The sequence below is a fragment of the Artemia sp. Qi Xiang Cuo genome, chromosome 8, assembly GCF_049724085.1.
Source record: "Artemia sp. Qi Xiang Cuo chromosome 8, ASM4972408v1, whole genome shotgun sequence".
Taxonomy (NCBI): domain Eukaryota; kingdom Metazoa; phylum Arthropoda; class Branchiopoda; order Anostraca; family Artemiidae; genus Artemia; species Artemia sp. Qi Xiang Cuo.
The window spans coordinates 45,858,496-45,885,372 of NC_142801.1; the positions used below are offsets into that span (position 1 = coordinate 45,858,496).

The 26,877-nt window shown below is 34.8% G+C and overlaps 1 protein-coding gene across 1 annotated transcript in view; it reads right to left on the reverse strand.

The window, feature by feature from the left end:
* The window catches only part of LOC148949464 (sodium/potassium-transporting ATPase subunit alpha-A), a 43,543-nt gene that overhangs the window by 3,049 nt on the left and 13,617 nt on the right, over positions 1–26,877 (reverse strand). Inside the window, exons 5-14 of the mRNA XM_089093493.1 lie at positions 25,909–26,161; positions 22,751–23,019; positions 21,529–21,839; positions 19,597–19,729; positions 16,131–16,317; positions 14,892–15,140; positions 13,550–13,831; positions 9,243–9,594; positions 7,607–7,781; positions 5,595–5,827 (exon numbers count right to left, since the gene is read on the reverse strand). Coding sequence (XP_088949619.1) covers positions 5,595–5,827; positions 7,607–7,781; positions 9,243–9,594; positions 13,550–13,831; positions 14,892–15,140; positions 16,131–16,317; positions 19,597–19,729; positions 21,529–21,839; positions 22,751–23,019; positions 25,909–26,161 — 2,444 coding nt within the window. The remainder of the gene's footprint in view (positions 1–5,594; positions 5,828–7,606; positions 7,782–9,242; positions 9,595–13,549; positions 13,832–14,891; positions 15,141–16,130; positions 16,318–19,596; positions 19,730–21,528; positions 21,840–22,750; positions 23,020–25,908; positions 26,162–26,877) is intronic.

Consider the following 26,877-nt stretch of genomic DNA (forward strand, 5'->3'; position numbering starts at 1 on the left):
AGAAATCTGGTAGAAACGAAATGGCTGTGGCGTTTCAGAACCCTTGCATAATACGAGTAGTTGAAGTATCTATTAGCTATGTATTCTTAACATAAATAATTATCAAAATCGGTAGTTTTTTTCATCGAGTATTACTGCATACAAAACTTCAAATATCGTATCACAAAATTCGTCAGTTATCTGGGTAAAAACTTTGAATATAACTTTGAACTTAGAAGCTTTATTTTTTCATAATGCCCTTTGCCTATATCTGTTTTGTCACCTTTAAAACAGTTGAAATGGGTGACTTTGATATTGATTGTTTTTTTTGCTCTTTTGGATTCCTAAAAAGCCTTCTTATATTAAAAACTGGTTTTTACTAACAATTTAAAAAAATGCATTTTAAAGTTTTTTTTGGCTTCTTTATAGAATATATGTCATGTAGGCTAAGGCTGAACTGAAATTCTGATTTTTTGGATATTATTCATTTTTTCTTTTGGGGATTCATTCCAAATTATAAACAGATAAATACCTATTATCAGTCAAATTATAAACTGCATTTAAAAGGAATCGATTTATCAAATTGAAAAATACATGATTCACATGAGAACACTTCAATTACAATGAAACAAAAAATACTTAATGGTTTATTCGGTATGAAGAAAAATGAAGTGTCAGCTATTATCTTAGGTAAAAAATGAAAAACTCATCCGTTTAAATGTAATTAAATGAAATAATACGCAGACTGAAGTAGTTCCAGGAAGATGTTGAGATTTTCATCCTAGTCCGTCACTTTTAATCCAAGCAAAATATTAGGACACTTAGTATCAGTTATTGAGTTTAAGCTTTGATTTCCAAATGCTCACAAAAATTACCAAATTTAAAGAAGTCGCAACAATAAGTCACATGTGGTCAAAATACTCAAAGACTCCTCTTTGATCCCCATCCAGGTCGAAAGCTTCTACTATGGTCATATCCATGGAAATCTCCAAAGAGTTTCTTCTTAAAATAGCTTTGAAGCGTAGTTAGGGGTATTTAGCCTTTTTGCTTTTCTTCAAAGCTTTGAAAAAAGTGTTATAATATTTCAAATGTTACATTTGTTATATTTGTGTATATTTTTGGTAATCATTTGTGGGGTGATCGATTTTTTTAAACCACTGTAGACACTTAAGAACGATGCAACATCTAGTGCCCTGAAGTCAAAAGACTGTCAAAGATTCCTCCTTGAACCTCCCAAATTGAAAGCTTTTATTATGACCTGGCCTTTTAATGTAACTTGGGCACTGGACAAAGGGCGCCATTGTCACTCGAGCGCAACGTTAGGTGGGGATGCAAATATCGCTTCCGTCACAACAAATTGTTTTAGTGTGAATCTGCCTGGTACTTATGAATGAATGTTTTCAAAGTAAAACCGTTTCATCAATCAGAAAAAAACGGGTTGGACGCATATTTACCTTTCCCTTTGGACGAAAAAACCATGCAAGTGCTGTATCAAGTATACCTCACGAAAACCTTGTTAATTTTTGTCAATTTTTCAACTTTTTGGCATCCCTTCTTTCAATAAAAAAAATCAAGGTACTATCACTTAAATATAATAACTCCCTATGCCCCCCCCCGCTGGATACCATCTTGATAGGATACCGCCTCTGCTTTAAATAAAAAAAAGTAATTAACTTATTGGCACCCCTGCTTTCAAAAAAAATCGATGTATTATCATTTAAATATGATAGCTCACTACCCCCTCCCCCCGGGATACCACCTTGATAGGACGCCGTCTCTGCTTTAAATTACAAAAGAATTAACTTTTTGGGATCCCTGCTTTCAATAAAAAAAATCAAGATATTATCATTTAAATGTAATACCTCCCTACTCCCCCCCTCTGGATACCACCTTGATAGGATACCGTCTTAGCTTTCATTAGAAAAATAATTTACTTAATCATTAACTAGGTCACTATATGGTTCAAACAAACACGCAAAATAACATTAAACAGCTTAGTGTTACTTGAAAAAAATTGAGGATATAATAATAATAATTTATTTTTGACCCACTATACAGAAAATGAAGTGGAGTAGCACAAGAAAAGAAAAAAAACACAAAAAAAAACCTCAGAAAGATACATTTAACAACGATACAATAAAAAACTATTACATTCAAAGCGCGGCGGCTACCTGTATAAGTGGTAGGTTAACACCTAAAGTAGCATAAATGTTCTCTTGAAGACGGCTCCTTTGTCTGACAAAACAATTTACAATATCTGGAGTCCCAAAAATCCGTATCATCTTTCTATTACTGTATCTGCGAGGCAGATACAATAAAAACTTGAAATATCTGAAATACATAATTCTAATATCGCTAATATCCCCTGGCCGAAACAGGATGTGAAGGCCAGCTGGGAACAAAACCGCATGGTCACAAAAGCTCGAGTACAATTTAGCCAATGCTTTTCTGTTATATCTTCACCTGTATGGGACAATTTTGGCGTACCCCAGTTTCAGCTTCTCTTTAATATCACTCAATGCCCGGAAACGAAATAAGGTAAGCGATTTGCATATATTAATCCCAAGCCATCGGAAAGATTCAACACTTTTTACAGAAAATACGCCGCAATCAAGTGGCGTTGCTGAAGATTTTGAATTGAACAATAAATATTCGCATTTATCAGTGTTGAGGCTTAATCCAATTTCCCCATACAGCCGCGATACTAGTAGCACAGACTCCATTGAAGTAAACTTTGACCTGCTAACAAGCAGAAGATCATCCGCATATGCAATATAGGAGAAGTTTGACAACCCTAAAGAGTAAGAAAACGGTATAATATTAAGATCATACAATAAACAGTCTTTATGAATATAAGGTTAAAGCGATCCACCCTGACGGACCCTAGATCTAACTGGTATTTTACCAAAGGCCGGAGAACCCTGTCTCAACTGAATAAATGAATTCTGGTCCCAAAACCGAAGCACACAAATAACTGAACTAATTCATACCCAAACGTGCCAGAGAAAACCATGCCTGAGAGTGACAAACAGTATCGAAAGCTTTAGATAGGTCTAACGCACAAAAGTGAACTTCTGTTTTTAAACCATGTGCTTCTTGTAACACCTTTGCAAGTATACAATGGGCATGCTGGCATCCTATACGCGACTTAAAACCGAACTGATTTGCATTATAATCCACCTTATCTTGAATAATTTGGAGCAATACATACTCAAATAAGTTTACTTAAATTACAAGCTACAGTGAAAGGGCGATAGGATCCACAATTAAGCGGATCCTTCCCTCGCTTCAGAACAGAGGTAACAGTACCACACAGGAAAGAGTCAGGCACTAGTTAGCTACTAACACACATCTGAAAAAGTAGTTGCAGATGGCTAATTAACTCTGGAGAATCGATTCTTAAATGTTCAACGCAAATTCCATCCAAATCAACAGACTTAGATTTTAGTTTTTTAATGCTTTTCACAACAGACTCAGCACTAATAGGGATAATATCTTTCTGGCGTAGTCTACGCGGAATAACTGAATCAAGCAATCAACAAAACCTGGAATGGACTGCATAATTTACTGTACTGAAAATTGTCGAGTAATGACTAACCCGTGAATCACCAGGAATTAAACTGAACGAAGCAGTCGGGTTTAGCTTACTAGAATTCACCACTTCACTCCATTGCTGAGGGCTTTTCGGAAATTCCTTACCCATATACCGGACGCTTCGCAAGTAAGATTTGAATTCAGACTTAGTTTTTCATTTAATATTAAATACATGACCCGCAGTGGGGTGGCCACACGCATTCCAAATCCGAAACCATATTTTTGCTCGATTTTTAACAATTTTTAACTGAGGGTCCTCTTTGCATAAAGAACTTTTAGTTTTCAAACGAATACGCAAAACAGGGACAGCAATGACATCGGCCTTATGAGTAAAGGGGTACAAAGACAACAACAAAAAGTCGAAATTATTCAGAAATACCTCAAATTACTGAAAAACTGAGTCATAGATTCGCCGTGGCATTCAATAAGATCCAAAAAATCTAATTAAAAGGGAGCACACGCAAAAGCCAAATTAGGCCAGTAGCCTATGAGAAATTTTGAAAATACCCTAGACAATGAACAAGTCCTAATGAAGGGGCCCTGGGTCTATCGAAATATTTCAATGATTTCCCAGGGAATTTAATATCATTTTCTTCTGTCTCCACTTCAAATGAAAAAAATAATTATCTTTTTGGCATCCCTGCTTTCAATAAAAAAAATGAGGTATTATCATTATAAAATTATAGCCCCCTAAATCCCCACCCCCCTATTGGCAGTAATTTACAATTTATTTATGAATCGTATTTTTGGGGTAACTTCCGTTTCTATCTTTAATTCCCCAACCTTGTACATAGCTTAGACTATAGCAAAATTTTGTCTCAATAGAATGTTTTTCTTTGGGGGGGGGGGGGGGTTAAAATATTTCAGAAAGAAGATTGTATTTTCTATCAGGGTTCAACAGTTGAGTGTTAAACATTAAGAAAATCTTATCTAAAGAGAGCAAAAAAAAAAATCTGCAAATTTACAATTCAGCTGTAGAAACAATCTGTCGCCTGTCAATTTCAAAATCCAACTGAAGGCTGAAGCTGTATAGTAGTGAATGCCTTCTATAATTATATTCAACTTGAAAATAAAATTCTTGACTACGAATGATGTAAGAAATAGCGATTAAGAAACTGCATTCGAAATGACTTAAACTCATTTCATAGGGACGATTCATTTTTTGTCAACATATGAAGAACTTGAAGCTCCGACTTTGCGGTTGACGCAATAAGGAATTGGCTAAAAATTAATTTGAAGTCGGCCGAGCGCCGCCGCCTCTGCCGGCGGCGGCGGTACGACACTTTGGCGGCGTTTGACCGGGCCTCTCGTCGGTGGCGTTTGGTCTATTTACAAGTAAGAAAGCTAAAGTAAAATTTTTTTGACACTGTTAGATCTATTGGCTATCTCAAGATTTTCAATCGATAGCAGCTTGATTCTCTTTGGTGGAAAATCATAGTTTGGTTCCGCAAAATGGCATAAAAATGCCACTTTCCTGTGGCGAAAACTTTTTGTTCATTTTAAAAGGGCACTAGAACTTTTAATCTCCATTCGACTGATCCTTCTCCTGACCTTCCAGGATGTCGGCTCAACTAGATTACCCCTGGAAGAAAAGAAACATTTTTAACCACTAATTAAATTTGTAAAAGTTTTTTACGTCATGGGTGGTGAGGAAGATCAGCCTTGATCAAGACAAAATATAATTTTCAGTATCTCTTGTTCAGATAGCCCATGACATAATTTTATACAACAAATGCCAAATTGAATTAGAATTATTTAAGCTGCATACTGCCACAAATTTTTCGTATTTATATCCTCAAAGAAAAAACTGGAAGTTTTACTTTTGTAGAAGTTCAAAAATTTTAAATATACTTTCTAATTTTGGAACTGATAATTTGTGTTTGGCTCTCATGACATTCTCCATTCCTAAATTAGTAATTATGTATATAATCCAAGGAAGGAAGGGTTTGTCTCATGGCAGGTATTTTCTAGAGCCAGAAATCTTGTTAATTTGAATAGCATGTAGTTGTTTGACAACTTACTTCAATGGATACATCCTGAGACCCTTGTCCATTCCAGGGGTGTAGCTAAGGAAAGCTGCAACACAGGTCTCAAAAACAAGAGCGAAGTTAAGAATTCCATTCTTCATTCCTTGCTGGAAGAGTGATAAACGACGTGTCTTACAGATAATTAAATCTGTCCATTGGACAATTACAATAGATATGAAAAAGGCAGTGTGACAGGTATATTCGAGCTGCTTTCTTGCGTCCCAAGTCTACAAAAAACAAAGAATAAATAAAAGAGTGGGTGAAGATGTAGAATAACGATTTTCCAGAGGGAAATATTATTATACTACTACTACTACTAAGAACTCATCGCAGCACCAAGCCGCATGAGGCCAACAGAGCTACGCACGATCCTCCTCCACCCTAATCTATTCAAAGCTTCCCTTTTTACACCCGCCCACGAAGTTCCCATTTCCTTTAAATCTTTCTTTATGACGTCCTCCCACATCAGACGGGGGCGACCTGCTTTTCATTTAGCCCTAGACGGCTGGTCGAAAATATCAATTTTTGGCAATCTGACATCCTTCATCCGCACAATATGCCCAACCCCTCTCAACCTTTCTTTCATTATAGCCCTAGAGAACAGTTTTGAGCAACATTTTTCGTATAGCCTATTGTTTGAAATACGGTCAGTCATCCGGGTACCCAGAACAATCCTTAAGCAATTTCTCTGGAAAACATCTAGCAAATCTTCATCCGCTTTTTGGAGCATCCATATTTCAGAGCCATATTTGACCACTGTAATCACTGTAGCTTCTAATATTCTAATCTTGGTTTGCAGACTTATATTTCTGTTTTTCCAGACTTTTTTTAACTTTGAAAGATCACCCTGAGCCTTGGCTATTCTATTTTTAACATCTTCACTGATCCCACCATCTTTACTAATAATACTACCAAGGTAAGTGAAGCTGCCAACCTGATCAATCTTTTCATTACCCAACGTCACCTTTTCATCTTCACTTATTCCTAGCCTGAGTAACTTAGTCTTCCTAACATTAATTTTCAAACCAATACTAGCACCCTGAACTCGCAAAACCTCTAAAACTTCATTCATTTTGCTCACACTTTCATCTAGGATGTTAAATCATCAGCATAATCCAAGTCCAGGAGACTTTTTCCTCCCCATTTGATTCCGTGGTCTCCCATTGCCTTCCCATTGCACTTCCAATATTATTATGGAAGTATTAACAGTATTAAGAGCAGTGCCTTTGAATTCCTTATTCTACGTTTCTTTCCAACATAATAGTCGTTATCCTGACAATGCATGTCACCCTACCCCACCCCTGATAAACCCATATATAGCCCAAATAATATCTTTCTTTGTTGCGGCTGTGATGGTGCTGAATCGTATGAAATGTAACTTTAGACATAAAAAAGAGCATAAGATTGGCAATCTGAAAATGCCGCTCTTTCTGTTTTAGCATGTCTCCATCTAGGAAGCTGATGTTCTACACTTTTAGCAAAGTGTGTAATAGGCTCAAAGCCATAAGAAATATTCTGAATAAATACTTTTGAATTTAGCTTTCTCACAAATACACATTGAATAAAAACCTGACAACTCTACTAAAACTAAAGAAAATCTTGACTCTGAGACAACTCTAGTTTTGCTTGCACATATAGTAGGCTTATAAGCGGATCTTTTAACTTTTCAAAGCATTCAGAGCTTCTTTTTTGGTTTATTTTGAGAAGATTAGGATCAAAACACATTTTATTAACATCAAATCTTACAAAAACATAACTTTGCTACTCGTGTTAGGTTCAAAGCAAAATTGGCTCCGTCTTTCTCCTTTTTTCTTTTGCACATTTTGTTATTGAGGGTTTGCCTTTATTTTACTCAGACAGAACCTAAGCTTTAGAAAACTTATCTGGTATTAATTATGCTACCTTGTACAATTTTTTATACATTGCTTTCATTATACCAATTTGACCTAAGGATCTTCATTTTTTTAAATTGAATTTTTTTAAAAGCTTATCGCAAAAACACCTACCCATTCTTGTCCATAGGAATCTGTTAAGTCGTTATAAGCCTTAGACTCCCACCATTTTCTAAGTCCAAATAGTCGATTCGGTAAAAAGCCATTCTCGCCCATGATGACGAAGTATGTGAAGAATCCTCCAAAAGCTTGCATAACACCAATTTGTCCGTAGGCCATTGAAATTAATCTATAAAAGAAAAGATGATTGGCAAATCTTGTAGAGGAAATGGGTATTTATGGCTTGTTCCTACTTAATTATCTACTATTACGGTTGCAGGAGGAGCTATAACCTAGTAAAGAGCGAACCAGAGCCCGTAAAGGCCAAAATCTAGAAACCAAGCTTTGAAATAAACTATTGTTTTTTTGGGGGGAGGGGCAACAATAGAAAAATATATCTTTGATAATTTGAATGAAAATGGCCCAGAAATGTGGAAAGGTCTGGAATTTCAGGGGGGAGGGTCCGGGTACCTGGGCTTCCCCTTGGGCACATCCCTGCCTCAAGTCATAATTTTGATTATAAAGATAAATAAAAGTCCAAATAGGGATAAAATCCTTTCAATAGACAGTGATAACAAAAATACTCGATATTTCGTATCACATATGCAGTGACCATCATCAGTAGTAATTATCTACATAATTTTGATTACAATTGATTTACGGTCACTTCATTCACACGTGGGTTCTTGCACTAGGTTGAAACTCTAGTTTGGTCATTCAAAAACTTTTGCCAATAGGATTAAATATATCCGCAAGGCCCTAGCAAAATTGCGCTCGTTCTACTGTGACGACTCATTTTTATTTTATCTGGTTTGTTTAATATTTTCCTCAAAAAAGATATTCGAGCTCTTTTTTTCAGTGAATTCTTCATACATGAGATATTCCCGTGCAGTATATAAATAAAAAACAATATATAATTTTAATTCTTCAGTTTTAACGGCAAGTTTGACCAAGTTACATGGTGGGCTGTCCACCCTGTTTGTTTTTGGTCCTCATGGAAAATACCATGTTCGCATAGTCTTTTTGATGCTCATGGTATCAACAATAACATAAATGTATAGTTACTTTTGGCAGTTATCGTAATTTATTAGATAATTACCAGTTGTATGGGTAGTTATCACATTAAAGAAAAAATATTTTTTTTCAAAAATGTCGTATATGTTTTGACATATTTTTTTACAAGAATCTTCATCCTCTAGAAATGGCATTTATTCTATTTGTTAAAGATTCTATTCAGAATTTTCGAGAAAGGAATAATATCGTCATTATTATATCTAAGTATCTTTACTAATATTACAAATAACTAATAATATATTAATATTATAAAAATCAAACATAATATAAAATTAATATTATGGAGGAAAAAAATATCCCCAGATTTAATGTTCCATAGTATAGTTCTATCGATTAATAGTTGAATTTGCAGGATTTACTGAAGACCCAAAGAGGCTTGGTAAAAGTATTTCCTGCCACGAAGCTGAAAGGAATATTTGAAAGATCTAAACAAAATTTACTTTTTAGTTCTGAATTTTCCAAGAGCTCTAGTCACGGCCTTTACCACCAACCTTCTGTATTTAGGCAATATGTATTAGAAATAATAATCTGCACATTTTCAAATTGTTAAAAACTAGTTTTGAAATTTGACAAGTACCTCTCATTGACAAGCTTTTCTTTAACTGGGTCTCTTGGTTTCCTCTTCATCAAATCAGCCTCTGGACCTTCATAAGCCATTGAAATTGCAGGTACAACGTCAGTTCCAAGATCAATACACAAAATAGTCACCGTGCCGATAGCAAGAGGTAAATCAAATAGGATATACATCAAGAAGGGAGAAAGCTCAGGGATTTTAGAGGTAAGAGTATAGGCGATGGATTTCTTAATGTTGTCGAAAATGAGACGACCTTCTTCAACACCAGTTACAATGGATGCAAAATTATCATCAAGAAGGATCATATCGGCAGCTTGTTTAGACACATCCGAGCCAGCAATACCCATAGCCACACCTATAAGGAATGACAAAAATAAAATTACAGTAATGGATTGTGTTTATGACATTCCTTGGCCTATAAGTTACGTGGTATATTCTTTCAGGTAGTTTAAAATGCGTGTTTTCTGTGAATTATGAGCCCTGTTCTTGATTAAAAAGTGTTCCTTCTTCTTCATAATTAGCACTTTTATATTTTTCATATTTCGTTTCAATAATATCAATAATTTATTAATCAACATTTAAATAACCATGCTTAATTATACTATTTATTGTATACTAACCAAGGACGGACGGCGGCAAAAGAAAGAAAGATCTAGCATATATTATCTAGTGAGTACCGGAGAATAATATTTCGCGCTCCCCTAAAACACAAAATTGCAGGTGACCTTATCCCCCCCATAAGAAAAAATCCAGAAAGTTTCACCTTGGTCCTCATTCTATAAGACAACACATGTTATATTGTCTTGTGAGGGTCGGAAAAAAACTGGACCCTAACTGTAAAGCACACATAAAATAGATTGCCCTCATCTACACTCACGTTCGATAGCCTCATGCGGTTAACTAAGTTTTGCAGACACTTACAAATTATCATGAGGAAGACACATTCCTTAAATTAGAATACAAATCAGGTTTAACAGGAGTAAGACAAGCACTGGCTGAAGTATTTCTACTAATTTCCGATAAAATAAAAAATTGCAATTTACAGAAAAGCTATGAAGCTATTGCATGTCATTTACTAATTAATTGGGAAAATTTTATTATAAATTTGATTAAAAATACCAATTACAATATTATAAAAAGGAAAGCTACCATGAGAAAATAATAGCTATATCCATATTTAATTTGATAACACTCCTTCATTTACAAAATTGTTGCAATTTAACATACTGGAATGGAAAAATTTAGATGATAGTGTTCAAGAATATAGAGTAGTTGAGCATATGACAGTATTCTGAAAAAACTAATGCAATTATAAATAATTTAGTATTCACAGTTCATATTATTGCAATGATCCCATGGTTTAGAAATATCAATTGATATTCACGGTGTTGATCAACTAATTACCATGCGCATTTCAGGCGCGTGACTCCTATTGCGTGAACCGAGGAGCAGCTAGTCCCAATTTTAAATTCTTGATCGGATACGGCTGTGACTATTTTTTATTCTTCTATTTTTGGATTTTACACAAGTTTCACATTTGATCATAATTCTATGGATGCATTAGAGTTTTAGTGGATATATAATTGCATTGGCTTATTAAGGTTTTCAAAAGATTGTATGCAGTTTAAATTTTCAGAATTTTGTTAAATACAAAAAGGATAAATATATAGAAGGAATTAGATGAGAAGAAATATAAAGAAAGAAGATGTGGGTAAAATTTAATGTACGACGATTAACGCGGAATCCATTTTTTCGATGATTTTTTATATGAATAAAAACAGGCAACAAGTTTGTTTTTAGTAAGGTTTACGTTTACTGTTTTTGTTCAATAGCCTTTTAATCTCACTCATAACTAAAATTTCTGAAAAGATAAGTTGGATTAGTAAAGGGAAGAAAGAAACATTAATAGCTAGGAGGACCACACTGCCTTTCCATAATAGAAACAAACAAAAAGTAAAACAACGAGGAATTACTCTTGGACAGGGAACATGTTTTAAATGAATATTTCGGCTGTATGTCTATGAGCCGTCAAACGCAAAATGAAAATAAATATAAAATAAGAATTCTAATAACATACATGACCATGAAAAACAGAATTAAAAATTCATCATTATTTTAGATGTAATCCCCCTCCCCAAGTTAAAAGAGTTGCAGTAACTTTCTCATGAATCATGTCCTAAACATTTGCTTGGAGTTTTACGTCACAGCGGAATTAAATGTTATAAGAGATTTAGTTTTTGAAAACAGTTATCCCATCCTGTACATTAGTAGTACAATTTGCCGTAGGGTAAAACAAATTTTCTTAAAATCAAATATCTTTTTATCACGTGAAGTGCTGGTAAACTTTCAGATGTAATCTATCTTCCATACAAGCCAAAAATTACTAAGAAAATAAAAGAAATACAAAATAACATCTATGTAGTTTTACAAGTAATTCAAAAATCATTAATTTCCTAAAATCTGGTAAATATAACTCCCAGATACTCGTCAAAGAGGGTTGTATAAACCAAGGCCATACACAGGGGGGTTATTGGACTTGAATACCCCCTCACTTAAAAAAATTTTGTTCGACTTATGAGAACGTTTGTTTTAGTCCCGAAAAAAATCCTGGGTACACCTTTGGTATCAAATACCATGGAAAAACTGCAATTATTTTGTTGGTAGAAGTAGAACCCATGAAAATTTGGAAAAACACAGTAGCATATGGCAGCGACAGTGCTATGGCCTGTTTAAGCATGCAAAGGTTGGCATCACTTACCACTGCTCCCCGTAGACAGAGACAAAGTGTGCGTAATATATACGTCAAAATGGAATAATTTTATTTCCATCACTGAACTTGAAATAAGTCCAGACTCATTTAACAACGCTGTAAATGTTTGTGTCCTTGCTAGCAGCCAAACAACATTATACCAATGATGCCCTGATAATGATGCCAATTCATCTGCCAACAATCTAATGTCTGCCTCATTTGGTGGCACTGTAATAACTTAGAGTTTTGATGAAGGTACCGGCTTGTTATCCATTATAAGGGTCAAGGTAGAATCTTTATTTATGTCGAATGGCTTTACATTTTGCTGCAAAGAGATTTAAGAAGCATGTTTCGCCTCATACCAATCGGGAGTCGTAAATTTCGCTTCTCAATTTCTTCAGCCAGGTCTATGTTAATAGTCAAGTGAAAATATTTCACATCTTCCTTGACATGAGACCTGGTTATGCTTACTTTTACTCACACTTGGAGCCCGTTGCAGGGCACCATAAGGCCAATTATACTTTCTGGCGTTCCTCAACGAGGTCCGTTGCGTGGTAATATTTTTTGGAAGATATATTTCCTGCTAATAGGGCCAGGTTCACTAGCACCATATATCACCCCCTTTACCCATTTATCCTTTTTTCTTGACATCATGTTCTGAACCTGATTCAGTTCTCTTCTAGTCTTATAGAGGAAAATATTGGACAAAAAAATAAACTGGCTCACGGGTTTGTTGCCCACTGTATGAAAACGTATTGTTTATCTTCTGTCAATCTTTTGCCGCGTCTGATTTTCACCTTGATTGGGAAGTTTTGCAGCCTCAGCAAAACTTATCTTTTTTTTCCCATCCAACTGACTAGGCTTTTTGTTATTCCCTGCTCCTTTTCTTTGCTTAGGATTACCTTTGCCAACAGTACTGGTAACAATATTAGAATTAATTCCCTCATCCTCAAACATTGTCATTTAAACAAATGTCCGGATGCGTTCTCGGACATTGTATTTCGAGAGAGGATTTTTTTATATTTTTTTGTTCCATTTCTAATGGAGCCTTTCACATTGGTGTCCGCTCGCTTAGATTATCCATTCATCTTATAATGTAAACTTACAATACTGTGATGGTATCAAAGAGCAACCAAAAATATTGCAACTCACTAAATCCAACGGGCAACGAGTGCGGTACCTTCCCTTGGACTGCAGTCGCCTCTGATTTGCCAACGGTTATCGACGTTTAGTTGCAATATCGACCGCGACAAAGTTTCCCAATGCCTTGCCCAAGCGGCAAAATGAGCCATTGGATCTCCTGGTTGCGTTACGTTACGTAGATAATAAACCCAGCACTAATTCAATTATTTTAAAAAAATTGTTGGCGGGGGGGGGGTGTTCCATTTTCTACTTTTGGCACTACCGCCCCTCCCAAATTAAACCCCTAGATCCGTGCTTGGAATAGCTGCAAAAGTCAAAAAAAGAAAACAAAAGCTTAAATTTTACAGATAGAAAATTTTGTAGGCTACTCATTAAAGCGATTTATGCCAATTGGGTTTTGTTTCAAAAATAACCTTACCAATATCTGCCTTCTTTAGAGCTGGTGAGTCATTTACGCCATCACCAGTGACAGCTACGAATTCTCCTTGTCTTTGAACACCTTCAACAATGATAAGTTTCTGCTGAGGAGATGTTCTGGCAAACACAATTTCTCTGTAATGCCTAAGAATGTCATCTAATTGGTCGCTATTCATATCTTTTAGATCGTTTCCATGAATTACGGCAGCTTGCGCAGATCGTGGGTTAACTTCTGATACAGGAATGTTCAAACGAGCGGCAATGTCATCAACAGTTTCGTTACCTAAATTGAAAACGATTAATGGCAAGTTCAAGCATAGTGCAGAAAAGATTTTTTACTCTGTAAAATGTTTTCCTTGGCCTTGAAAAACATCCCTGTTTTCAGATTTCTCTAAATTAGAAAACAGAGTCTTGCTGACTGTTCCCTCATCCTGTTTTTCCATTCCTGTAAATTTTTACCATTGGCTATATTGTTTATTTAGTTGGGATATACCATTCCGACTTCCCATCGTTATAGTGTAAAAGGTTATATCACTCAAAAAGCTGATGAGGAATTGCTTCGGAGGCCCTGTAGCTCAATATTTAATTAAAGTAAAACAATGATTGTCGAAATCTAACGAAGTAAATATTTGGATGCACAATAGAATAAAAATCTCCCATACAGATATCAAAACAAAAGTTATTCAATTGAAGGCATACCTTAGACGGTTGCCAAGCAGTTATTAAGAATACTCGACAGGCAACTAGAAACTTTAAAACGCCGGAGTGCAGGATGGGTCGTAATTAATAATTGTAAATATCGAATAACATTAAAGAAGGATAAACGTTCAAGTTAATAGAAATATAAATGAAATGAAACAATCGAAACCAAACTAATAATTAATAATTTCTTAATGTAACCCCGAAATTATGGTTTTATTCTTAAAAATCACGTTATTTTCTATAAGAATTAATTTTGATCTTCTCTACTGTACTCTGGCTTTTGGGATCTTTCCGTTGAAAACGCCGGGTATGCTGTATAAATTGCTTTTTTTGGGAAATGCAGAGATTTTAGGTATCCCAATGAATGTGTCTCTATTGCCTCAATAATGTCTCCTATGACTTTTTACCTTGATTTTTTTCGTTTGACTTCAAAAATTGACTTAATAATTGACAATTCCATTCAAAATTGACATTTCAGTTTTTCTTTCAAATATTATTTTCGGACAATGAACTATTTATGCATCGCCAGAAAATACGCATTGAAACGACCTTGCAGCGGAAACTTCAAGAAATCGAACGGATATGAAATAAGGATAAAACAAGGAAACAAATCGATCTGGAAGTAAAAAAAAGCTATAAACCTTCAGATATGATTCCAACTTGTCTAGCTATAGCTTTGGCAGTAATTGGATGATCACCGGTTACCATAATTACTTTAATACCAGCAGATCTACATTTCGAAACGGCATCGGGAACGGCAGCTCTTGGAGGATCAATCATGGACATTAGACCCACAAAACGCAGTCCGCTTATGGGAAAATTTGGCTCATCAGCATCAAAAACGTAGCCTCTTGGATATTGATCAGACGGCAATTCGAAATCACAAAAACCTAGAAAAGGAGATGAAGAGATTGAAAATTTATTTTATTATTTAAAGCACATCTAAGCCAAATTCAAGTTCTGGAGTGGCATCTATTTTGCTGGAGAAGCATCATACTTGTGCCAAATATTATAAAACTGCATACTATTTGTATGTTTCTGGTCTTCTAGGGAGTAGGAAGGAGAATAAAAATATCGAGCCTACTCTCTCCATTGCATGCACTCTAATTCGTAGAATTCTTCTCTTATCTAGATATAGAAATATATGCCATTCAACCTAATAAATTCCTTTTTTACAAGATTAGACAGTTGTCTCCTGCCAAGCTAGTTCTTTTCTAAGGAGATGACGTACAGATATGTCTTGTAAAAATAAAGGAAACAAGGGTTAGTTGAATGTTAGAGTTATTGCCAAAATATTTATGCACAAGTTGTGTATAAATACATGAAAATCTACACTACACTAAACCTTTTGTGTTATTAATAGAAGAGCTTTTGTTCTACTGCGTTATCTAAAGGTATGTGGCGACAACGTAGGACTTATGATATTCTTCTATTTAATTTCTTTCTTTTCTTTCATTTTTCTTTGAGCAAAATCAGGGGTACTAGCAATATTAATAATAGTATACTACTAGTCTTTTTCATCACCATTTGAAACGTAAATAACGTTTGAGACGGTTTTTTACTTTTATCAGCCCCCCAACTCCGAGACAATCCAAAATCAGAGAATGATTTTATCCAGATCATGCGATTTATTAAGGAAGTAGTAAGCATCTTTTTTTCAGCAGCAGAAGTAAGTATGTGTGAAAAAATTAATTTTCATATTGATGTTTTCGAGTTAGGGGCACGATATAGGGCTTCAATAGAAAATATAATATATGCGATTAAAAGCATAATATGTATACTATTTAACAAATCCAATCTTATTTAGCAAACCAAAAACTACAAAGTCTAAATTTGCACGATTTTTTTTATTATGAGCTACTAGATTATCCATCACATACCTAACACTCTTTCACCCATGCCTCCAAGCTCCATGTAAGCATTGTTGAAACACTCCTTCATGTGGTTTTCAAGTGGTATTTCTTTGCCGTCTATTAGAATGGTGCTACACCGTTCTAAAATTCGTTCAGGGGCACCTTTCATAACAAGAAAATATCCAGATTTGTCTTCTCTTTCGTGAACAGAAACCTAAAATATTTTTTTTTACTCAAAAATAGAAATTCAAAGTTTTATACTCATGCTTAACCATTGATTCTCATATTTCCATCTGGTTAGATTTAAAGCTATATTCTTAAAAGGTACACGAAATAGTCTTGTAGTTTTCGAAAAGGATTTTTTTCCAAATTAAAAGTGGTGTCTTATCTGAATAAATATTTATATTAAAAAAAAACTTTATACAATAGGATTACGATGAAATTACCAAAAGAAATATTTAAAAAGTTGTAAGAAGCAAATATAGCTACTAAAAGAAAGGTTTTTATTTTGCCATATTTGAAATGGATAAAGAAAAAAATATGTAAAAGAATATGCTCTGACGGCACATTTTCTTATTAATTATTAGCAAAGATAATACTTTTCAGTCATAGTTTTCTTTTTTATGTAAAGAAGATGAACAGGAATGAAAATTGTGCTGAACTAGGAAAGATACACGTAGGTAACAAAGAGAAATACCTACAAGAATTTACATATTCAGAGATTTTTCGGAGGGTATAAAATAAAACATAAGTAATACCAACATCTAACTTTATTTTTATAGATGGCGTGTCTTAAAATCGATATTGTCAATATAGGTTTTGCACAATGTATTTATTTGCATACTCAATCTTGTTTTAAGAGTAAAGGGCTAGGTACACGTAGCTGATTTTGGGAACCAATTTCAGCAAGGGTATATTCCAGATCGAGTGATTATAATTAATGATGCTAAGAGGCAGGGCTTAGTGACATTTTTCAGTGATTAACAATAATTAATTACGAAAAATTTACGATAATCTTTAAATACGATTAATTAAATGCTTACGGCTCTAAAGCCCTAGTACATTCCTTGTCTAGAACGTAATTAATGATGATTAATCACCGAAAAACCGTCACTAAGCCCCGTCTCTTAATATCATTAGTTAGAATCACTCGACGTGGAATACACCCTTGCTGAAATCGGTTCTCGAAATCAGCTACGTGTGCCTAGCCCTTAAGGGTCCTAAAAATTATCTTTAGGCATTTATTAGTAATGTTTGCATGTCTTGTAAGCTATGAGATAATTTCCTATAGTAAATATATTTATCTATGACAGTATACCTCGAGCAGATCGAAATATACTTCTGGCTAAGTAAATTAGGTACTGTTCTATTAACCGGGCTCTTTTATATACTGCTAGTTTGGTTAATGCTAATGAAATAAAATAGGATGAATATAGGCTATAATAGTTTAGAAACAAATTTGAGCTATATATTTTCACATTAGGGGGGGGGGACAAAGTATTTCATATATTAAATACGTAACCTAAACTAACCTAGGTACCTCCCCTCCCCTAAACTTCAATAAAGAAAATTTTAAGTACAATTCTTGCCTCTGTTTATCAAACAGTTCGTGGTAACGAACTGTAAGTAAGGAGCGACCCGGCTCAATGGTAACCGAAACTCTAAAAAACGGTATTTTGATACAAATAGATACATCAAAAGAATCAGATTTTAATGCTGATTTCAAATATATAAGTTTCATTAAGTTTAATCCTACCCATCAAAAGTTATGCACCTGAGAAAATTTGACTTATTTTTGAAAAAAGGGGGAAAGACCCCCTAAAAGTCATAGAACCTTAATGAAAATCACACCATCATATTCCGCGTATCAGAAACCCCTACTGTAGAGGTTTCAAGCTCCCATCTACAAAAATATGGAATTTTGCATTTTTTGCCAGAAGGAAGATCACGGGTGTTTATTTGTTTTTTTTTTTTTTTTTTTTTCCCAGGGGTGATCGTATCGAACCAGTTGTCCTAGAATATAGTGGAAGGGGTCATTGGAATGGAAATTTAAAGTTCTAGTGCCCTTTTTAAGTGACCAAAAAAAATGGAGGGTAACTAGGCCCCCTCCCACGCTAATTTTTCCCAAAGTCACCTGATCAGAATTTTGAGATAGCCCTTTTGTTCAGCATGTTCGAAAATATTATAAGTATGTCTTTTAGGATGACTTAATCCCCCGAAGTTCCCGGGAGGAGGGCTGAAAGTTATGAACTTTACCCAATGTTAACGTATAGTATTGGTTATTGGGAAGTATACAGACGTTTTCAGGGGAGATTTTTCCTGGTAGTGGAGGGGGGGGGGTGGGTTGGTCAGGGGTTATGTGGGAGGATCTTTCCACGAAGGAAGTTTTCATGGGGGAAGGGACATTGCTATGAAGAGGACGCCGGACTTCCCAGCATTATTTAAAAAAAGATCATAAATTTAATATAAAAAAACAAGTATTTCAACTGCAACAGCAGCAACATCGAAACTTTAAACGAACAGAAAATGTTGTATATATAATTGGGTTCACCCCGTAGTCAATGCCTTTCTCTTTAAGCCAAAGATTTTTTAGTACTTTCATAAGAACTATTTATTCTAATTAACGGCCTTTGTGATTAATCGGTCATTTCTAAAGAATTGGAACAAAATTTGAGCTTTCGCTTAAAGAGCAGGGTATTGACTAGGGGGCGAACCGCCTAATAAACGTATTAAAAAGTATATGAATATAGAAGTTCGTTACGTAAGTTAATTCGTAAGTTACGTATATTTACTACTAATAAAAACGTTCGTAAATAAAATTAAACAGTTTCGAGAAAGCCATTTAACCAATTAAAAGTAAATTAATATGGAAATTTTGTTTTAATTATTCATGTACGGTGAGCCAAGATCAAAACCTGCATTTATTCAAAAACGTTCAAAAATCAAATAAAAAAAAACAAGTTTTTAAAACTGAAAGTAAGGAGCGACATTAAAACTTAAAACGAACAGAAATTATTCTGTATATGAAAGAGACTGTCCCCTCCTCAACGCCTCGCTCTTTACGCTAAAGTTTGACTCTGTCTCACAACTTTATTTTTTAAAACAATAAAAAACTTTAGCGTAAAGAGCGAGGCGTTGAGGAGGGGACAGTCTCTTTCATATACAGAATAATTTCTGTTCGTTTTAAGTTTTAATGTCGCTCCTTACTTTCAGTTTAAAAAACTTGTTTTTTTATATTTATATCCCAGAAGGCATTGCAAACGAGTTTTCATCAAGCGTTTCGATCTATTTCGAGACTGATATGCATTGCCGTATTCAAAAGAGCCCGGTTAATAGAACAGTACCGTAAATCACACGGAAGGGCTGTGTTGCTAGTAAAGTGAATTTGACACCCCTTGAATAACAATAGCATGAAAATAATGTAAAAATAAAAAATTGATAAGTAAAATTTCAATGTTTATTGTTTTCTAAGACAAATAAAGTTTCAACTTACTTGATATTTATTGGCAGAATTAAAAGGAATTTCAGAAACCTTCTTCTGCTTGTTTCTTAAGTTCATGACAGAACCAGTTGATATCTCTGCAAATTTCAGGATAGCAGCTTCTGATGCATCACCGTTAACATCACTACAATAAAAGATTTCATTCAAAATAAAGCAGAAACACATGGTGTATGTAATTCCTGGATACTATAAGAGGCTTCTAGAAATTATGATAGTTTCAACATCTGTATTTTTCTACTTGTAATTTGGAGCCCTGCTAAAAAAAATTGTGCTTCTCAATATTTAAATTTACGTTCGTGCAGGTTTTATTGAAATTAAAAAAAAAGAAAAAAAAATGGCAATCTCATGTTAAGGTAAAACCAATTCTCGGTAGCTTTATTGAATAGATGCAAAGCTTGCTTCTTTGCAGGCATAACACTCAAAACAGTAAAAAGGAGAGTGAAATGAGCATTCTTTAACTTTTGTTGCATGGGTTAACTGAAAAAATTTTGCTAAGTGATCCAAGCCTGCATTGAAATTTCCAGGGGGAGGAGGGCGAGGAGTTAAATTCAGAAATAAGTAATTTTTCCCGAAAAAGTTTCGTACTTTAACAAATGTAGTGGAATTAGGCCATTTTTATATTTTGGTGTTTTAAAGGGGAATTGGGGCAATTCCCAGTCTACCATCCTTTGTTTGTGCACTCGTTTGTGCTTGACTTAACTATGATGATATATTTGAAACATGCAGGAATCGCCAAATCAAATCAAGTATAGCTTCTGCAAGTTTTGAGAATTATGAAGGTTACTTAGAGCTAGAGAGCTAGGTGACGTATTCTTAGACGCTACCATCATTTGCTATTTTGGTCTTTATAAACAAATTAAACTGCGACAAATTTGAAAATGTATTAATGAAATCTACTGATTATTTTGTTCAATACTTCCAAAACCCAAACTGACAATTCTACTTTGCAATGGAAAATCCCTCCACGAAAAATTCCTGCGTGGAAAGTTCCTCCCTTGTAAATCCCCCTTTGAGAAATTACCCCGGACAATTGCATCTCTGCTGCAAATTCCTCCAGAAAGTTTCTCGCGGAAGATTCTGCTTGAGGAATGCTTCTTAGCAAACTTACATTTGAAAAAAATATTGCTTTTTATTTAATTTCTAATCGTTTTTCAGGTGATGGAGGATATCCTCCTCATGCAAAGTTGTTTTTCCTGTAAATAACCCCCTACACCCCAAATGGAAGGTATCTCCCTCGGAAAATTTTCCATTCGAGAATTTCTCCTTGTGATAAGTCCCCCTCGGATAATTGCTCCCGTGGAAAGTCTCCCCCTCCAAACAAAAAAATATCCCAAAGAATTCCAACCCCTCTGGAAATTTCTCCTCGGCAATTTCCCCAGAACATCTTCACATGCAGAATGGAGTCACCAAAGAGAAAGTAAGACAAATAGAAGGAATTTCGTATATGAATTCCGGCAGATCCCCCTTGTAAGATTTCCCTTGGAAAGCTCACCCCCCGAAACTTCCCTCCCAAGGGATAATTATAACTGTAGAAAATCCCCCAAAAATTGTCTGTATACTTCCCAATAACAAATACTACATGTAAACAACAGGGTTCTCTATTGCGCTGAATCTGATGGTGCGATTTTCCATAAGATTCCTTGACTTTTGGGATTCCTCTTTTTCGAAATTAGGTAAACTTTCTCAAGCTCTTAGCTTTTTATGGGTAAAATTAAACTTTATGAATCTTATATATTCAGAATCAGCATAAAAAGCCATTTTTTTTAGTGTATCTATTGTTATCAAAACGGAACAGCATAAAAAGCGACATAACGACCACGAAACATGAAGATGACTTTTTTGTTTAAAACAGTATGTATTATATTGTCAGCCCGGGCAATGAGAGTAATAAAAAAAAATACCTCAAAAGCAAGAACTATTTACCGTTTCAGCACAGGCAAATGAGCATGTTCACTGTTGAATTCAGCACGACTGCAAAGTGATGCAACTCGGATAAGTTCAGGGAATCCTTTGCTACCTCGATACAGCTGGTTACCAGACTGGTTTTCAGTGGTGTCTGCTGTAACAATTTTCTGGTCAAACCACATATGTGACACTGTCATCCGGTTTTGTGTTAATGTGCCGGTCTTATCTGAGCATATTGTTGATGTAGAGCCTAAAGTTTCTACAGCTTCAAGGTTACGAACCAAACAATTTTTCTTTGCCATACGCTTAGCTGTCAATGTTAAACACACCTACGAAATAAATTTAAAAAAATAAAGTCCATTGAGCGGTTTAGTTATACACCAATCAATATACACCATACATCGTACGTTTTAGTAAATACATATCACTGAATACACATTAAACATATGTATATTTCATTGAATATGTAAATATCTTAAAAGATAAAGCCAATTATCCTTCTTTGCTTTAAATCAGATTTTGGCTTATTTAAATTTTTTAAATTACCATTTTATGTTATTAACGTAGAAATATATTTTACAAAGAACAATCGCTTTTATTTTGCCACATTCATTATCTTTTGAAATTAAAAGATAATGGAGTTCTTCTTGATAAACGTGCCAAACGACAACAAATTAATAAAACTACAAACATGAAAACAAATCATATGAATCAGTTTCAATCTCGAAAATAAGTTTAGGCTCCTCTTGGAACAATTTCCCTTGAAGAAATATCGCATGTGGGTGAAAATTCAGTATCTTGGAGTTAATGGCTTTTTTAAAATATAATAATAAATATAACAATGGTCAAAACTAAACAATCTTAAATTCTAGTCACAATTTTCTGACTAAGAAAAAAGTCTAACTAGAATCAAATGATTTTAAATATATGATGTGCACAACAATAGTGTGTGATAATGACGTTGAGCAGATCTTTGGTGCCTCAACATGCCTTTTTATCGGTGGTAACATATTCCAAAACTTCAGCTATTGTGGATTCTTTAAATTAAATAAGAGAGGTAGTAAAAAAGGGAGATTGGAGCAGCAGCTCTACAAATGGCTATAGTCATACAAAGCTCAATTAAAAAGAAGACAAGATTCTGCTAGATATCGCTTATATTTTTTTTCTCGGAGACTAGCTTCAGCTTTGTGGTTGATCTAATAGGAAACAAAGGAATTAAAACCAACAGAGTCGTGCTTACTGTTACAGTAGCTAGTAGGCCTTCAGGTACTTTTGCAACGATGATACCAATCATAAAAATAGCAGCTTCAAGCCACGTGTATCCGTACAAAAATGAAATCACAGCAAATACAGCAGCTAGGGACACAGCCATAGCGGTAATAATATGGATAAAATGTTCAATTTCTCTGGCAATTGGAGTTTTTCCAGAGTCTAAGCTAGAGGCTAAGCATGCAATTCTACCCATTACAGAGTCGTCACCAACGTTGATCACAATACCTCTTCCAGTACCTAAAAAAATAATATAGCTTAAAATGTGGACATACTTGCGCTTAAGTAACAATGCGCTATGCGCTTAAGTAACAATATCATTGGTTTACAAAAACACGTCACAGACGTGAACAATTAAAATTATAATACATTGATACCACAGAATGATGAGAAACCACCTCTCTTTTTCTCCATGATTTAACATTATCAGCCACTGTGTTTCATCATTGCAATAAGGTATTGTTGTTAGTGTAGTGCGGTTCAATCCCTCTAGTCATCATTATAGGTAAAGCATTGCTATTTGAGTTTGTTGAATAAAAATACAATGAATGAGAGATGAAAATTGTTTTTGGCTATCAATTCTCTCATTAATCAGAGAAAAATGTTGATTCTAGTATTTTTATGTGTTTTCTTTAAAATGGGGAAAAAATGATCTACTTTTAATTTCCATCATTTTTCCTCGTATGTGGCATAAAAATTCCTTTTGAGAATGAACTTCGGGCAACATCTAGTTTTTTTTGTGTATTATATTGTAATTCATAGTCATTTTTAAAAATTAGCTTAGAAAATCCCTTGGTTATGATTTCATTTTCCACTGTTTTCTATGCGATTGTGTTATTTTATTGGCCAATTGGGAGCAAGTATTTTTGTGAGCTTCAGTGACGAACTGAAGCTCATATTTTCAGTGAAGATTTGGGTTTTACTATCCCTTGCAGGCTTCCAAGCAGTGATGTTATTAGGATTTGTCGGTTCTCTTCTAAAAAGTGAGTGCAAATGAAATTGGGCATTCACCTAAGTAAATTTTAGAATGGGTTTGGTCAAAATTGACTCATAAGAAAATTATGTATTATCAATGGTTAAAAGTTTTATTTATTATTTGCTGTTAATGCTTTTCTTGGTGATTATGTGTGTGAATATTCAAAATTACAATTCAGTCAAGTACACATCTTAATGGAGAGAACGAACAAAACTAAATTCTAGAAAACTATAAAAAACTCCTCAAAACAATATAATTTTGAAATTATAATATCTAGAACAAAGGCTTGGTCTTTCCCTTTTTCTAGATGTGGGATCATTACTTGTTAAGTCTGTTATACACTGGTTTTTATGTACATGTATTGTAATGGGTGCATTCCAGACTGTTTTACAGGACTATCAGATGCAATGCTATAGGGTTGCATATAGTAAATGCCAAGAGGCTTCAATATTTTATTGTTTTTCTTCTCTCAAAGGCACTTCACATGGAAAAGGTGGTCATATCAAATTCGGAGGGGCTTATTCGATTTGAAATTGGAAGTTTTAGTGCCTTTTTTAAGAGTCAAAAGCAATCGGAGGGCAACTAGTTCCCCCATGCCATCTTTTACCCAAATGCATCTGATCGAAATTTTTAGATAGCCCCTTTGTTCAAAATAGTTCGGAGATCAGATAACAAAACTCTGGGGTCGAGACAACCCTTCAGAGCCCGGGGGCAAGTGTTTTAAGCTATACCCCAGGGGTATATAAGATTTTTATAGGAGGGGTGGTCATATAAACTTCAGAGGGGCTTATTTGATTGAAAATTGAAAGTTCTAGTTCTCTTTTTAAGATTTACCAGTGATAGGAGGGCAACTAGCCCTCTCCCCTTATGCCCTCTTTTCCCCGAGTGCGTCCGATTGAAATCTTGAGATATAGTCTTCAAAATAGTCCCAAGACCATATAATAATGCCTTTGGGGTTGATACACCCCCAGAGCCCGGGGACAAGGGCTGAAAGCTATGCCCCGAGGGCATGTATGGTTTTATGGAAGGGATGGTTGTATAAACTTTGGGGAAAGCTCAGTTGACTGTAAATTTAACTTCTAGTTCTAGAACTTATCGTTTCTAGAACTTCTAGAGCTCGAGGTATAGGGCTGTAAAATGTTTTTATGGAAGAGATGGGCGTATAAAATTTGGAGGAGATTCATTTGACTGGAAATTAAAATTTCTAGTTCCTCTTTTAAGAGTCAAAAGTAATCGGAGAGCAACAAGCTCCCCCTATGCCCTCTTTTTCTTAATGCATCCTATTGAAATTTTTGAGATTGTCATCTTGTTAATAATGGTCCAAATATTACATAGCAATGCCTCCATAGCTTACGAAACCCCACAGACCCCCCCCCCCGGGGGGGGGCGAAGGTTCTAAGTTTTGCCCTGGGGCCATATAAGGTACTAATGGAAGGAACGGTCGTATAAACTTCGGAGGAGGCCCATTTGATTGGAAAGGGAAAGTGTTAAGATATGATTGAAGGGCTACTAGCGCCTCCTTCCCCCACACACTCTTTTCCTCAGATGCATTTGATCAAAATTCTGATATAGCCATTTTGTGCGAAATAGTCCAAAGATCATATAAAAATACCTCCAGGGTTGACACAACCCCTTAGAGCCTGGGGGGTGAGGGTTATAAGTTATCAGGTCCCAAAAGAAAAGATTAGAAATTGCTATAGTTTCCAAAGATATGGAGACTTTTTGGAATTTATTGAATTTAGAAATTGCTATAGTTTCCAAAGATATGAAGCTTTATGAAAAATATGGAGCTTTATGGAATTTCAAAATACCTTCCATTTTACGTTATAGATTTGGTGGAGTACCATAAATACCAAGCTTTTATCCCGAATTTAAATGTCTCTGGGTCCCAAAATTAGTCATACTGTTGCCCAGAATTTAAGCCACAGATAACATCGACCCAAGTGCTGAATACCCAATTTTAGTGAGAATTGCTTTGATATTGGAATGATTAATATAGAACATAAGTAGAAAATTTGGAGGGTCTGGTGAGTCAGAGAAGGAGAAGATCAAAAACAATTATTGTGAGATAGTTCTGTTTATTTTGTTAAGTACTGGGCTAAAACCGAGAATACTGGGTTTAATTAAGTTATCAAAAATGGGTGAAAACTTACCTTCCAAAGTATTGGTAAAGAAAAACGCTAAATTTTTTGTTTCCAAAGGATTGTCATTAGTGCACTCTGTGCTTCTGGATTGAGGCTCAGATTCTCCTGTTAAAGAAGAGTTATCCACCTTCATGCTTTGGCATGCTGTAATTCTGATATCAGCTGGGATTCGATCACCAAATTTAACTTCAACTAGATCACCAACTGTCACCTCCTCAGCTTTCACTTGAATTTTTCGACCGTCTCGGATAACAAAAGCAAACTATAACAAAGAATGAAAAAAATACGCCTATAAATCTTTGAGAATAGTCAAGATTTTAATTAGGGTGGAAGATAGACACCATTTTTGCAGACACTGTCTTGAGTAACCTTTAGAAAAGATTCACTATCTTTTGTGGTACGTCCCACTCCCCTCCTTAGGCCCGCAATGAGGTTAATGGGTCTTTCAATTCTTTGTCTTCATCAATTTTCATGTAACCAAATTAAAAAAACAAACAAAAAAGCTAAATTTAAAGCTACTAGCTACACACTTCAATAGAAGATATAACAAAATTTAGTCACGACATTTATTTCATGAACAAAAATGTTGTACCTCTCTAATTATATTTATGCAACAGGTACCATATTTTTTACATATTTTTTTAAGTTCTATAATTCTGACTTGTGGGTAAAGGGATTTAAGTTAGTCCTAATAAGGAGCATCTAGTAGCTATGTTTTTCAAGTTTTATCTACAGATATCAGACGATATCACATTGTCCGTCATGAGTCAACCCAAAATCTCGATTATCTCTTAGTTCTATAACTATCTACCTTAGTTCTGAACTAGGATGGATGGATGATAGACTATCTATCTAAAAAGTGAAATGATATCATTTTTAAATAATCCTAAAAAAGGCTAATGCCAGGTTTGCCTCTCACTCGGACTATCTGAATTGGATGATTCTCCGATTGCCCATGGCAAATTGATTTTAATTCAA